Source organism: Haliaeetus albicilla, chromosome 25 (genome assembly GCF_947461875.1).
Source record: "Haliaeetus albicilla chromosome 25, bHalAlb1.1, whole genome shotgun sequence".
In the NCBI taxonomy this organism is placed as follows: domain Eukaryota; kingdom Metazoa; phylum Chordata; class Aves; order Accipitriformes; family Accipitridae; genus Haliaeetus; species Haliaeetus albicilla.
The window spans coordinates 3,520,698-3,533,561 of NC_091507.1; the positions used below are offsets into that span (position 1 = coordinate 3,520,698).

Here is a 12,864-nt window from a genome sequence, read left to right on the forward strand (position 1 = left end):
AGTAATTTGAATTTATATTATGAAAAAAATTTGAAAATTATTTTATATATATAAAGCCAGAACACAGTGGTAGTAGGGAACCCTATGAAAACAAGTGGTACTGTCAGGTGTATGTAGGCAGGCTACCGACTATTCATATTGCCAAGAGGTGAAAGAAGAATTTCTGTAATAAACTCAGTCTTATCAACTGGAAATGTCAGAAGGTGTGAAAAGACTGGGCATATTAATCAATCAAAGTATGACTTTGAGTTATGAACTTGTCATGCGGCTACAAAAAAGGAAAATCTAATCATAGACCGTATCAGGCAATGAATTACCACCATTACATTGCTGAACTCTCATCCGGAATACCTTACCCATTCTAGTCAGCCTTATTTCAGAGAGATGAATTCTTACCGGAGCAGGTGTGGAAAAAGGAGAATTAATATAACCAACAGATGACAATCTACCTCAAGAGGCAGGAACTGAGTATTACAGTTAAGTGAGTGTTGGGAGCAAATACACTCTAAATAAATGCAGAGTGCAAGTGTGTGAGTGGAGTACATCAAACCACAGTTACGTAAGTTAAAAAGAGATGTTAATTTTAAAGTAAAAGGATATTAACTGGCTATGAAAAAGTCAGAATTTGTCCAGCTGTCTGTTAAGTAATGTTCTGGGCATGGCTTTCAACAGGAGTTGAAGGAAAACTATGGGGAAATGGCTTGTGTTCTCTCACAACCCCTAATTGCAAAGATGAGAGTTAACTGACAAAGATCCAATTCACTCCTCTGTGGTATGTTCCCTACTGTGAAAGACCACTTAAGACACTGGCTTACATAACTAGAAAAATGTGTTGAGGCAGATTATTTGGTGACCTTCTTACCATAAAGGTGAAACACAGATAGGATGTGTTCGGTTTTGAGTTTTTGCCATATTACAAAACCAGTAAGGCAAAGGTATGTGTTCATTGACTTTTAGCCAGAGTGGTGCCTATATTAGCATTAGTATTCGTCCCTATGTTAGACCCTTTATATTGCTTTGGAACTTAAAAAAATTCAAAAGGTACAAGTTAAAGCAGGCCCATGTCTTAATCCCTGGTATTTGTTGAGACCTAATAAATAAAATGCATTTTTGTTGACTTTTCATTATAAAAGATGCTGCTGAAGGAAATACTGATAGCCAATCTTTTTACATAATTGGTTCAAGAATGAACCTGCCTACACTGTTGCTTAAAATCTTTGGTCCTTAATACCTTAGTGAAAACTTGGATGATGTATAGGGTGTCAGAACAATAATTTCTCTGCGACTAATCCATGTGAACTAATCTAGACATGCTGTACCAAACTGCAAGCTCCCGGTGTGAGTTCAGATCAGATGGGTCATGTGAAGGTGGTCAGCTATCACCCAAGTGGTATGACTGGTATGCAGAATTTATCCTGGAGGTCAGTAATCCTCCCTCTTCAAATACTACCTTCAGCTCCACACCTGAATCACAGTCTTGTGACAATGGATGGGGGCTAACCAGTGCCTTTTAGGTTTATGGTACCTTGCTATCAAGAGCGTCCAGCAACAAACCTCCATTGTTAAGTCTTCAAAATCAGCTTTCCATTCTGCCACGTGGGCTGTGTGACCACTCGCGTAGATGTGCCCAGCAGCATGCAGAGGGGTATGTTTTGGTTCACCCATACAACCTCGGCATTTGGGTGAACAAAGCAGCACTCCTTCAGCCTGAAGGTCTGTGACAGACCCTGACCTTTGTGAAATGTACCCCACACCCTTCCTGACTCCAAGTGCCATGGCCATCTCATTCCGTGTTCCTACAGCTTGTGCAGCAGTTTGTTCAGCATTCTTTCTCTTCACTTCCCCTTTTTTTTTCTTTTTTCTTCTTACAGATGGACAAAAGAGGAAGAAATCATTAAGAAAGAAACTGGATTCATTAGGAAAGGAGAAGAACAGAGACAAAGGTAAAAAAAATGAGTACGTAGTTACTGATTGGGTCTTAGTTTTGCATATGAGATTTCTTTAGTCTTAAATGAATAGTTTCTGGAGTAGGAGAATGTTACTGAGCTGAGGTACTGCCTAGGTACTTGTTTCCAAGTTGAAAAGTACATCTTATCTTTTCTATTTGTTATTCGTATAACCCAGATCTCTTCAACTGAAAGCTTATTTCTGGGAGAAAAGGAGGAGTTAAAGGACTGCATCTTTTCTTCACTGTTCTTTCTCCCCATTTTCACCATCCAGTGCAGAGTGCAGTCTGGAAAACACGATCCAGTTGTTTACCTGCATTTGCACTCTCCTCTTTCAGTTTGTAAAGCACATAAACCCAGCCCTGCCCAAGCAAGTCAGTTGGTTTGCTTTTCTTTTTTTAACCTTATGAAAATAGCCGTTGTTTAAAATATATAAATGCTTCAGTGCTACTGATCAGTTGGATTTTAATAGACTCCATGTGACGTGGATTTACAGACATGGTTGTACTCTTTTGTTTGGACACTAATCAGCTTTATGGGCTGGGTCCTAATCCACTGGACTTGACCTGTAATTTGCAGCCATTTGAACTAAGTCTAGACATTGAGACCTGAAAAGTGTGTCTGAAATTGCATTTTTATGCATGTAAGTAATTGTGCATCTAATTTTGTATTCCCTCCTGGAAAAGAGTTCTGGAACAGTGGTAGTAAAACTCAGCATCAGCACCCCAGTTTCACAAACACGCGTACAAACACGTAAATTTATAACAAGAGAAGTGATTTGGTTACTCTGATGTTATTGCTTGTAATCTAGTTTGGCAGAAGGATGGAACTTTGAAATTCCATTGAAAAAAATGAACATCCCCATTTCAAAGTTACTGTGAATGTTTGTCAGGCAGAAAATGTTTTGTTTGGTGACTTCATATATGGGATTATTATGTTCTTGGTTTAAAAATTGCTATGGAAAATATTTGCATTAATCTTTCTAAAACTGAAAGTCGCCTGACACATTTGTTTGGATAAATTCAGTGGCCTCTCATGTTGCATAGCAAGTACCAAATTTTTCATTTGTTATGACAATTACTTGATGTAGGACTGAGCCCACATGCAGAAGGAGTCTTTAAGGGAGAGGTTTAATGATTTCATAGCCACTTTTGGGGAAAAATCTGTCTTGTACTGCTCCTGTCAATGCATTACATTTGGCTGCAGTGTAATTAATCAGTCATTATGTTGCTTAGTTTCTTTGGTTTTTTTCCCCATAGATCTCCATGCAGTTAAAAGTGCAAAGCAACGTGGTTCTGTGCAAAACCTTCCCTGATTTTTAGTGCATTTGCCAGATACTGATCTTCATAGCAGTCTGTGGGGTCCTCTTCTGCATCGGAAATTGCTAACCACTTCCTTTTTTTTTTTTTTTTTTTTTAAATGTTCTGTGTCTCACAAAGTTTTGATGCACTGAGAGCTTTTATCTTTCCCCCCCATATGGGTAGCACAACTTTGGTAGTCTCCTTTGAAAGTTTCTATTTAGAAGCTCTTCTGAGAGTTTAAATATATTTTATCTTTTTGTTCTGACATTTTTCATTGCATGAGGAGAATTTAGCAATAATAAATGGATTTGATAATTCACCAAAGACCAGATTTGCCTGTGTCAGCCAAACCTGGTGGATCTTTGCAATTGCGCTTCCAGAACTCCTCCAGTGCCTCTTCGGTGCAGTGCTTTGAGAAGCGATGGCTTCCTTTGCTGATGCATACAAATGCTTAACCCAGAGTTGTTCTTTATTGCTCTAAATTATTTATGGCCAAAGATATTTCAAACAATATTTTTTCTTACATTGGCTTGTACTTTTTTGTAATTTTCTTATAGCCTTGTTTTATTTCAGCTGACCTCTGTTTTCTGATAATTACCCAACTGTACTGGTTGAGGACTTACTGATAATATTATTTTCTGCTATTACATTTCTGTTCCGGGATTTTTTTGTGTGTCTGCCATGAGTGATAGCTTTTATACTCCATTCATTTAGTAACTTTGGGGATATACTTTCTGTTTTTATTCCAGTGGATTTTTCTGAGTGCACTTTGCCAGTTAGGGCTCAGTAGTTGCCACAGCAAAGGTCAACACTTTGTACTTATTCATCCTTGTATATATTTATCTACTTCCTGTTTTTCAGCATTGCTCCTATCTTCTGGTTAACTATACCCAAGCATTTTTAAAAATTGCTATGCTGATTCTCTTAATTTTAATTCCTTTTTTTTCTTTATTCTTTTAACTTCAGGCATTTCAAGCATGTACCCCTCTGCTTTTATCCTCCGTCTCCCATCTTCCACTGCCTTATTCTCATTTATAGAGATGTCTTACATGTTCTCTCCATGTATAAAATATTATAGGAGCACCCCCCTGAGGAGAAAATACCCCAGCACTACTCAGACAGCAGAATCTATATTTCTCTCCTTCCTTCAGGATGTCTGTATTGACAGGGGTGTCGGGTTGGTCAGTAAGGGTACGGAGGGCCAGGAAATTGGAAGGAGTCAGGTTCCCATCCAGGTTGTGCTAGCAGAGTGAAAAGAAAGCCATGTTGGCTCTTATTTGTTGCCAACAGAAAACATGAGGCAAAACCAGCCCAGAGAGCAGGAGACGGTGCCCTGCTTCTCAGGGTTTTTGTCCATGGCTGTTTCTGGTGTACTCTTCTCTGCCCTTCTGAGTTGTTAAAGATCATCTAGCCCACAGATACTTGCTGAGCAGAATCCTAATCCATGACGGCAGAGGGGATGAGCAAGCAGGAAGGTGCTGGATCGTGCCATGCCAATGCCTGGCACAGTTGGTGGCCGGCAGCTGTTCTCCTCTGGGAACACCTTCCCTGAACAGTCGTCTCTGTGTCACCCGAAGTCAGAGTTCACCTCCCTCAGCGTCTGTATCACAGCGAGCTGCAAGCATTATCCTGGTCTGTTCCGTGCTCGTTTTTTTAACGAGCATTTCTACCATTTATTTTATAAGGAGAGTATCTTCCATTTCTGAGCAGCCGGTCCAAAACAAACACTCCTCACTCTGGACATGGTTGTGCTCACACAAAAGGCCAGGAGCACGCACTTACCCATATGGGCAGGTCCCTAGTCCTCAGGCCCAAAAGGAATGCCTTCCATTTCTTTTTGGGGTTTTGTGGGGTTTCTTTTTTTTCATAACTACTCCTGCTGCACCACTGTAAGAAGGAAACGGCGAGACCAGGCTGTAGGATGTCAGAGGCGAAGCGGGGGAGCTGATTTCCAGAACACTTTATGCAGACGAGTTGCAGTTGCCTTAACGCAAACAGCATTTCTGTCCCTTCAGCATCACTTCTGTAAGCACAGTTGCACTTTGAAGAGTATGTAATTAGTTGCAAACATTTTGAGTTTCCTATATCTCAGCCTGGGAGACCCCACGTACCAGGACAAGTAACAGCTGAGGGGGCCATGTTGTTAGGTCTTGTCTGGAGTACATGCCACCTGAAAAGTCTTTTTTTGACTAGATAAGCTCCTGAAGGTTAATCCTGATGACCACGCATCACGGTATGATCCTGTGTGTGGGTTGCAGCCAAAGATCACCGAGATGTGCCTGGCGCAGGAAACCACAGAGGTGGAAAAAAAGGCCACTGTGCTGATCACCAGGGACGCACCATGGAGGCCATGCTGCAGGGTGCACAAGGCATGAACAAGTCAGGGTTGTATCTTTGTGTGTAGGCAGTTCCTGAGAAAGAGCAGGGAGGACTTGTGTCCTTGGTCTTGCCTGACAAATCCTCTCCTTTAGCGCTGATGTGCACGGAACTGCCCTAGGATGTAGACTTCTGGAGTTGTTCTCTCTGGGGAGGTACCAGCTCTCTCCGATTTGTGCCCAAGACTCTTCTCCCTCACCCCACGGAACTGGGTGTCTGTGCTTAAAAAAACATAACCAAAAGGACATGGTACTCTTTTCTTCTAGGACTGTTTGGAGATTTAATCACTTGTATTTTAGGACTCGGTCCAATCTGTGGAGTTTTTACTCTCCTAACATCACTTTTTATTTAGATGGATCAGTCGATGAGCCTGTCTATCTGTTAAGTGAGACTTTCAGCAAACTGTTATACTTCTGAAGGCCAACAAAGGCACTAAAGTAGAATTGAATGCACTTTAAAGGAGATATCTTTATTTTGTCCTTTTTGACAGGTACATCTGTCATCATCTCATTAAAAGGGGAAAAATTCTAAACCAATGTTTTTTCAATTGTTTTTACATCTCTGAGTGACTCAAAAGACCAGGATATAGCAAAACTTGCCGGATGTAAACAGATGAAACAGGAGAGCAGCACTCCACCCAGATATTTAAGCAGTATTTTCAGCTTCCATCGTTCTGTGTCTTTGCTTTTCTCTACTCAGCCTCCTTGTTATTAATGGCCATCATAACTCTCAATCATGCTGTCTACATATGTCTCCAAACATTTGCGTTAGCTGCTAACAAACAGTACTCAGGCTGGAGGAGCAGTAAAATGTCAGTGCTGCTTGGAATAAGAAATTCTTGGGATGCTCTGCATGCTGGCGGCTGGATACTGTTCCCTTACAAATTCACTGCTAATTTTGACGGCAGCAGAAGTGGAGCCTTTTGTCCATCTCCTGCCAGTGATACAGGGGTCAGCGTAAGCATGCCTACTTGGAAAGTACACACAGGCATTCCTGAGAGAGTTGCCTCCCAGAAAGGATTTCTCCTAAAAGATTTTATCAGTGAACCAGTTCCATTTTGCCTTGGTTCCAGTAAACCCTACAGGTGAACTGAGAGACCTGCTCAGAAATAATAATCACTTGTTACGTGATTTGTTGAGCAACTGAGACTCATCCCTTTTGCTGGTGTTCCTGTGTGGAATGTAAATACTTGAGAGGTTCATCTGTGGGGTCTTAGCAGAGCTGCTGTATATGGTGGAGTTTCTGAGAAAGGCCTTCCTGGTAACTCTGTAGCATATGGAGATCCAGCAGATGTTTGATTTTTCTTTAGTTCAAAATTCTTGAAAATGTCTTCCATGTTTACTTCCCAGCCATACTCAGAGGTATTTCATAACATTTGCATTTGTTCTTCAGTAATTCAACCTACCATGATGTTAGAATGCCAGCTAAAGGAGAGCGCTTAGCACAGCTTAAGGAGAGAGCTGAATAGATGAAGTTTCTTTTTTATTATTGTTTATCAGAAACGTGTTTTTCTCAAGCCTTTCCAGCACCCCACTGTGCTTTTTTAAAAACTTCAGAAATGTTTCTCATGCTCTCTAGGCATACAAAAGGTTGTTTTAAGGAACACTCTGTCATAATTCATACTGAAGTCAACTAAAGGACCTCTCAGGTTTTTTTTTTAAAGCAAAGACCTACCCACAGAAAAAGTCTGAGCAATTGCAAAGGCCTTATATCACTCCTTGAAGGTTAGTGAGCTCTGACTACCTGGAGAAGGGATTTTCAGCCACAGAGCTGATGCTGTGAGAACATTGTCTTATCTCAAGTCTTCTGGAGTTGGTGCATGATTTTGACAAACCTTCAGATGGAGGGAGTTTTGCCATTCCAATTATGGATCAAGGCTTCCATTTTCCTTATTTCCTTGCTTCCATCACTCCCTCTACGGATCCAAAGGAATTAATTTTGGTTAGCAAAACAGAGTTACCCAGTCTGGCTAGCGGGGGAGGTTGACTTAAAGACTGCTTTAAGTCCATTTAAATATCCCTTTTAAAGCATATTATTCTCTGAGCTGTCTCCCACTCTGTTGCTGTCATTTAGATAGAGGTAGTACAAGCACCTCATTAGATCTTGGTCACAAGGTTTTAGCAGCTCAAAAACAGCACTTAAGCTGTACTTAAGAAAAAAAAAACAGTGCTAAGGAGACTATCCAAAGTTGCTGTATTGTATGCTGTTCTCTTTATTGACATTGAAAGCCTCATTAGGGTCTAGAGTATAGACCTCACTGGTTCTTAATAGTCTGCTATGGTTTGTGGGATGGAAACCACAATTTTCACCAGCTGAAACTTCAGAGAAGTCATTGAAACTATACTTGGACAGGGTGGCATGAGGCCAAGTAAGCTAACCGTATGGGTCAACATCCTGGATATCATCATTTGATTAGCAAAGAAAAGGATTTCTGGTCACTGAAACTCTTACTTGATTTGGCTTGGAGTTTTTCTGTGACATGCTGCTTTTTATTAGAAAATGCTGATTTGCCATCACAGAAAGATATCTTGGGAACATACGAGTTTTGATCAAAATTTTCTTAAGAAATTTTCCATAGCTGCAAGATGGATTTTCTGGTAAAAGAAATTGTGCACTTCTCCAAAATAGCACATTGTCTCCTGTGCCAGTAAACACTAAAAACCAGAATGCATCTAAAGTCAAGTCCTTATATGCTGCTCTTCGGGCTAAGGATATGAGTCTGTGTTTCCACACCAATTGCCCAGTCTGCCAGGTTGTTTCACATTTTTACATGGTGCTTTCTGCAAAATTTCTACCCACTTTGATGATTGAATAAGTGAACAAATTTTTTTGGTTTTACAGTCATTTAGTATGTGTACAACAGACCAAAGTTTGAGACCCTGCTCTAAGGAATGTTTCTTCATACAAATTAAACATCTCCAACAGTAGGGATCTCCAGCCTGCAGCAGGAGCTTTTAGCTTGATTGTGAGATCGGAGCCTCAAACCTACACATCTTACATCTGAGTCCCTGCCCTTTCTCCCCCATCAGTGGGTTGCTAAATACTTTGCATGACTACAACTTTTTTTTTTTTTTTAATGAATCGGAAATGTCAAAAGGGCTAGCATTCACTCTAATGGACATGACATTACTTGTCCAACAAGAAAATTGTTGGGATTGAATACTTCTGAAGAGTGGTGGGCAAAATATGCTCATCGCCACCACCCCCCTCCACGGCACACACACACAGGAGCTTTGGTGGGAACTTGAGGTTGTAGCCAGTTTGCAGAGGGTGCAACCAATTCTCTTAATTTCAACAAACGAGCAAAAAGTTACTGCTTTTGCCAATTCCTTAACATAATTACCACTGCCAGCCAGCATCACTTCCATCTGTATTTAGTCTGAAAATCAGCCAGTTGGTTTTCATCCAGTTCCCCATCTCTGCCAGACATTGAGAAATCATGGAAGCAGTTCATGTCCTCTGAGAAGGAGGCCTACAGCAAAGCAGCCTAGAGCAGAGGTTCAGTGTCCTTTCAGTGCTACACAGGCATGTTGAGCAAGAGCAATTAAAAACCTGGCATTCAACACCTGAGGGTTTTCAAGGAGGAGCAACACCTACCTCAAAATACCAGCCTTTACATAACCAAGTCAGGGAGAGGGTCGTTTTAATGAAAATCTTTTAACGAAGCAGTGCTCAGATCTTATCTCATGCTGTTCTTGTCCCAGTTGGTCCTAGTGCTGTAGGATCAACGGCATCAGCGTCCTGTTGGGCATCACTGTGCTACATACTGCCATCCCATCCCAATTGGAAGTACGAGTGTCTGTGAGCCAAAACCAGAGAAATATTTCATGTCCAGGATTTCATTTGGCTCAGTGGCTTTTCTCAGGAAAGGTTGTGAAAGGACAGATAAATAGGGATGCTGGAGGTATAACAACGTACCTGGTTAGACAGGCAGAAAGGTAGATGTGTTGCTGTTACGGGTTTGTGTGGTGGGGTTTTGGTAGCAGGGAACGGGCTGCAGGGGCGGCTCCTGTGAGAAGCGACACCACGTTGGGAGGGAGGGTTGATCTGCTGGAGGGTAGGAAGGCTCTTCACAGGGATCTGGACAGGCTGGATCGATGGGCTGAGGCCAATTGTATGAGGTTCAACAAGGCCAAGTGCCGGGTCCTGCACTTGGGTCACAACAACCCCACGCAGCGCTACAGGCTTGGAGAAGAGGGGCTGGAAAGCTGCCCGGCAGAGAAGGACCTGGGGGTGTTGGTTGACAGCCGGCTGAATATGAGCCAGCAGTGTGCCCAGGTGGCCAAGGTGGCCAACGGCATCCTGGCCTGTATCAGAAATAGTGTGGCCAGCAGGAGCAGGGAGGTGATCGTCCCCCTGTACTGGGCACTGGTGAGGCCGCACCTCGAGTCCCGTGTTCAGTTTTGGGCCCCTCACTGCAGGAAAGACATGGAGGTGCTGGAGCGTGTCCAGAGAAGGGCAACCGAGCTGGTGAGGGGCCTGGAGCACAAGTCTTATGAGGAGCGGCTGAGGGGACTGGGGCTGTTTGGTCTGGAGAAAAGGAGGCTGAGGGGAGACCTGATCGCTCTCTGCAACTACCTGAAAGGGGGTTGTAGTGAGGTGGTGTTGGTCTCTTCTGTCAAGTAACTAGTGATAGGACAAGAGGAAATGGCCTCAAGTTGCGGCAGGAGAGGTTTAGATTGGATATTAGGAAAAATTTCTTCACCAAAAGGGTTGTCAGGCATTGGAACAGGCTGCCCGGGAAAGTGGTAGAGTCACCATCCCTGGAGGTGTTCAAAAAAAGCATAGACATGGCACTTCAGAACATGGTTTAGTGGGCATGGTTGACAGTAGGACTCGATGATCTTGAAGCTCTTTTCCAACCTAAATGATTCTATGATTCTATGAAACTGCTAGAAGCTTCCACGGTTCCAAGCCGGACCCAACTCTGGCCAAGGCCGACCTAATCAGCAACGGCGGTAGCGCCTCTGGCAGAACGGAGTTCAGAGGGGAAACCTGCGGTGAGTCGGGGGATTGGAATGGGAGAGGAACCCCTCTGTGGGTACCGAGGTCAGGGAGGAAGGAGGAGAGGAGGTGTGCCGGAGGAGGGGATGCCCCCACAGCCCACAGTGAGGCATCAGGCTGTCCCCCCCAGCCCGTGGAGGGGAGCGGGGAGCAGATACCCACCTGCAGCCCAGGGAGAGAGGAGCCCACGCCGGAGCAGGGGGATGGATGCCCCCCAAGATGGCTGGGGCTCCGTGGGAAAGCCCACGCTGGAGCAGGCTGGGACTGAAGGACTGCAGCCTGGGGAAAGAACCCACATTGGAGAAGTTTGTGAAGGGCTGTCTCCCGTGGGAGACACCCCATGGCGGAGCAGGACCGAGTGCGGAGTCCTCCTCCCCCTGAGGAGGAAGGAGCGGCAGAGACCAGGGGTGAGGAACTGACCCCAGCCCCCATTCCCCGAGGAGGGAGAGAGAACCAGGAGTGGGGCTGAGGCGGGAAGGAGGGAGGGATGGGGGGAAGGTGTTCTCAGGTTTGGGTTTACTTCTCATTATCCTTGTTCTGATTTGATTGGTAGTAAATTAAATTGATGTTGTTTCTTCCCCACATTGAGCCTGTCTTTTTCCCATGCCCATAAGTGGGGAGTGGTCCCTCCCTGTCCTGCTCTCGACCCACGAGCATTTCTTTATATTTTCTCCTCATCCCACCATGGCCGGGGGGGATGAATGAACGAGTGGCTTCATGGTGCTTTGTTACTGGCTGGGCTTCAACCATGACAGTTGCATATGTGTATTTCAAGTTCGTGGTCTTAAATGTTCATGGGAAGGTAATTCAGAACAGTAAAAAATTTTAGTACTAATACTCTCATCATTTTATAGCCACACTCTGCTGGGTGCAGGAGGAATGGGTCTAACTCTGGACTCCTGCAAATGGCAATCCCTGCATGGCTTGATACCCATGTGATGATGTTCTTTCTTGTCCTAAATTAAATACAGATGGTTTTAGATGACATTCTACTCACAGGTCACCTCCAGACTTGATATGTGAGGCTCTGCTTCCAGATTTAGTTTTGTCTGGCCACCAAAGTTAGTTCAGGTCTTAACATTTCATACTTCTGAAGAGCAGTAATGTTTCTCACCAAATCAGAACAACAGGCCCTTGTCTCTTTAGTAGGATAGGCTAGTAGTATCCTCATTCAAGATTCATAAAATGTAATCTTCTTTTCAATGCCTTACTTTAGTCTTAATGATAATGCAAGCCTAGATAAAATTTGAAAGTGTCATCAAAGATACAGTCAGACTTTTAAGTCCCAGGAGGAACTTTGGCCTTTAATCATTTAGATGACTGTGGCAAAAGAGAAGGATAAGGATTTTTTTTTGCTTGTTTGCTTTTTTGTTGTTGTTCCTTTTTTCATACTTAAAAAAAAATGTTGCCTGTAATCTTTGGTGCTTTATTTATTCGTGATACAGGCAGGTCTGAAACTGGAACCTAGTAGAAGTTGCACCCATTTTCACCAGGATGAATAGAGTCAATAGCTATTTTTTCATTCAATGGGAGCACAAAACAGTTGTAGTTGGCAGTCTGGCCCAATGGTTTTGGTTCTACAAATCTCAGATAGGTCTAGATTTGAAACTTAATGACAAGAATTTCAGTGTTAGTTGTTGTTGGCTGATTCACTGTAGAATATTTTTCTATTTTGTAAAATAGTTCAGCATTTTACTTTGAGACCTGAAGTATATGCTGGTTTTGTACATTATAGTTATATTGATGTGGGATGGGATTATGTTCTTTTTGTTAATTGAGAGAAACCTGTATTCTCCTGTATTTCTATATGTCCATACATATTTTTGTACTGTTACAAAGAACCTTTATACTGATATACCACTGTTAAACTGGTTTATTCTTACTACTATGTTAAAGCAGTAAAACCATGTCTTTTAAGGCTTAGTCTGAATGGTGGATGCACTTACAAGCTCGCTGTACAGGTAGGCACGTACCCGCCTGACCTGTAATGAGACCCATGCACGTACCTGTACCCCTTGACTCTGGTGCCCTGGAGCATTTGTGAGAAAGAAAGCTGGTGAAGGGGTCTGAAACATGACAGAGCTGTGGCACGGGCCGGCTAGGCTCCCCAGTCTCAGGATTGGGTTACCAGTGCCCCTGATGTCTCTGCACCATCTAGATGTAGCCAGAAGTGCCTGACTTCCAGTTGCTTTCAGTGGAAGTTAAGATCTTAATTAGGTCTGCTCCCAAGTGATTTT

General features: G+C 43.1%; 1 protein-coding gene across 6 annotated transcripts in view; it reads left to right on the top strand.

The window, feature by feature from the left end:
• The window catches only part of ARHGAP6 (Rho GTPase activating protein 6), a 339,711-nt gene that overhangs the window by 293,216 nt on the left and 33,631 nt on the right, over positions 1-12,864 (top strand). For all 6 annotated transcript variants that reach the window (XM_069770410.1, XM_069770404.1, XM_069770408.1 and 3 more), the window contains one exon: positions 1,872-1,943. In XM_069770410.1, the coding sequence (XP_069626511.1) occupies positions 1,872-1,943 (72 nt within the window). The remainder of the gene's footprint in view (positions 1-1,871; positions 1,944-12,864) is intronic.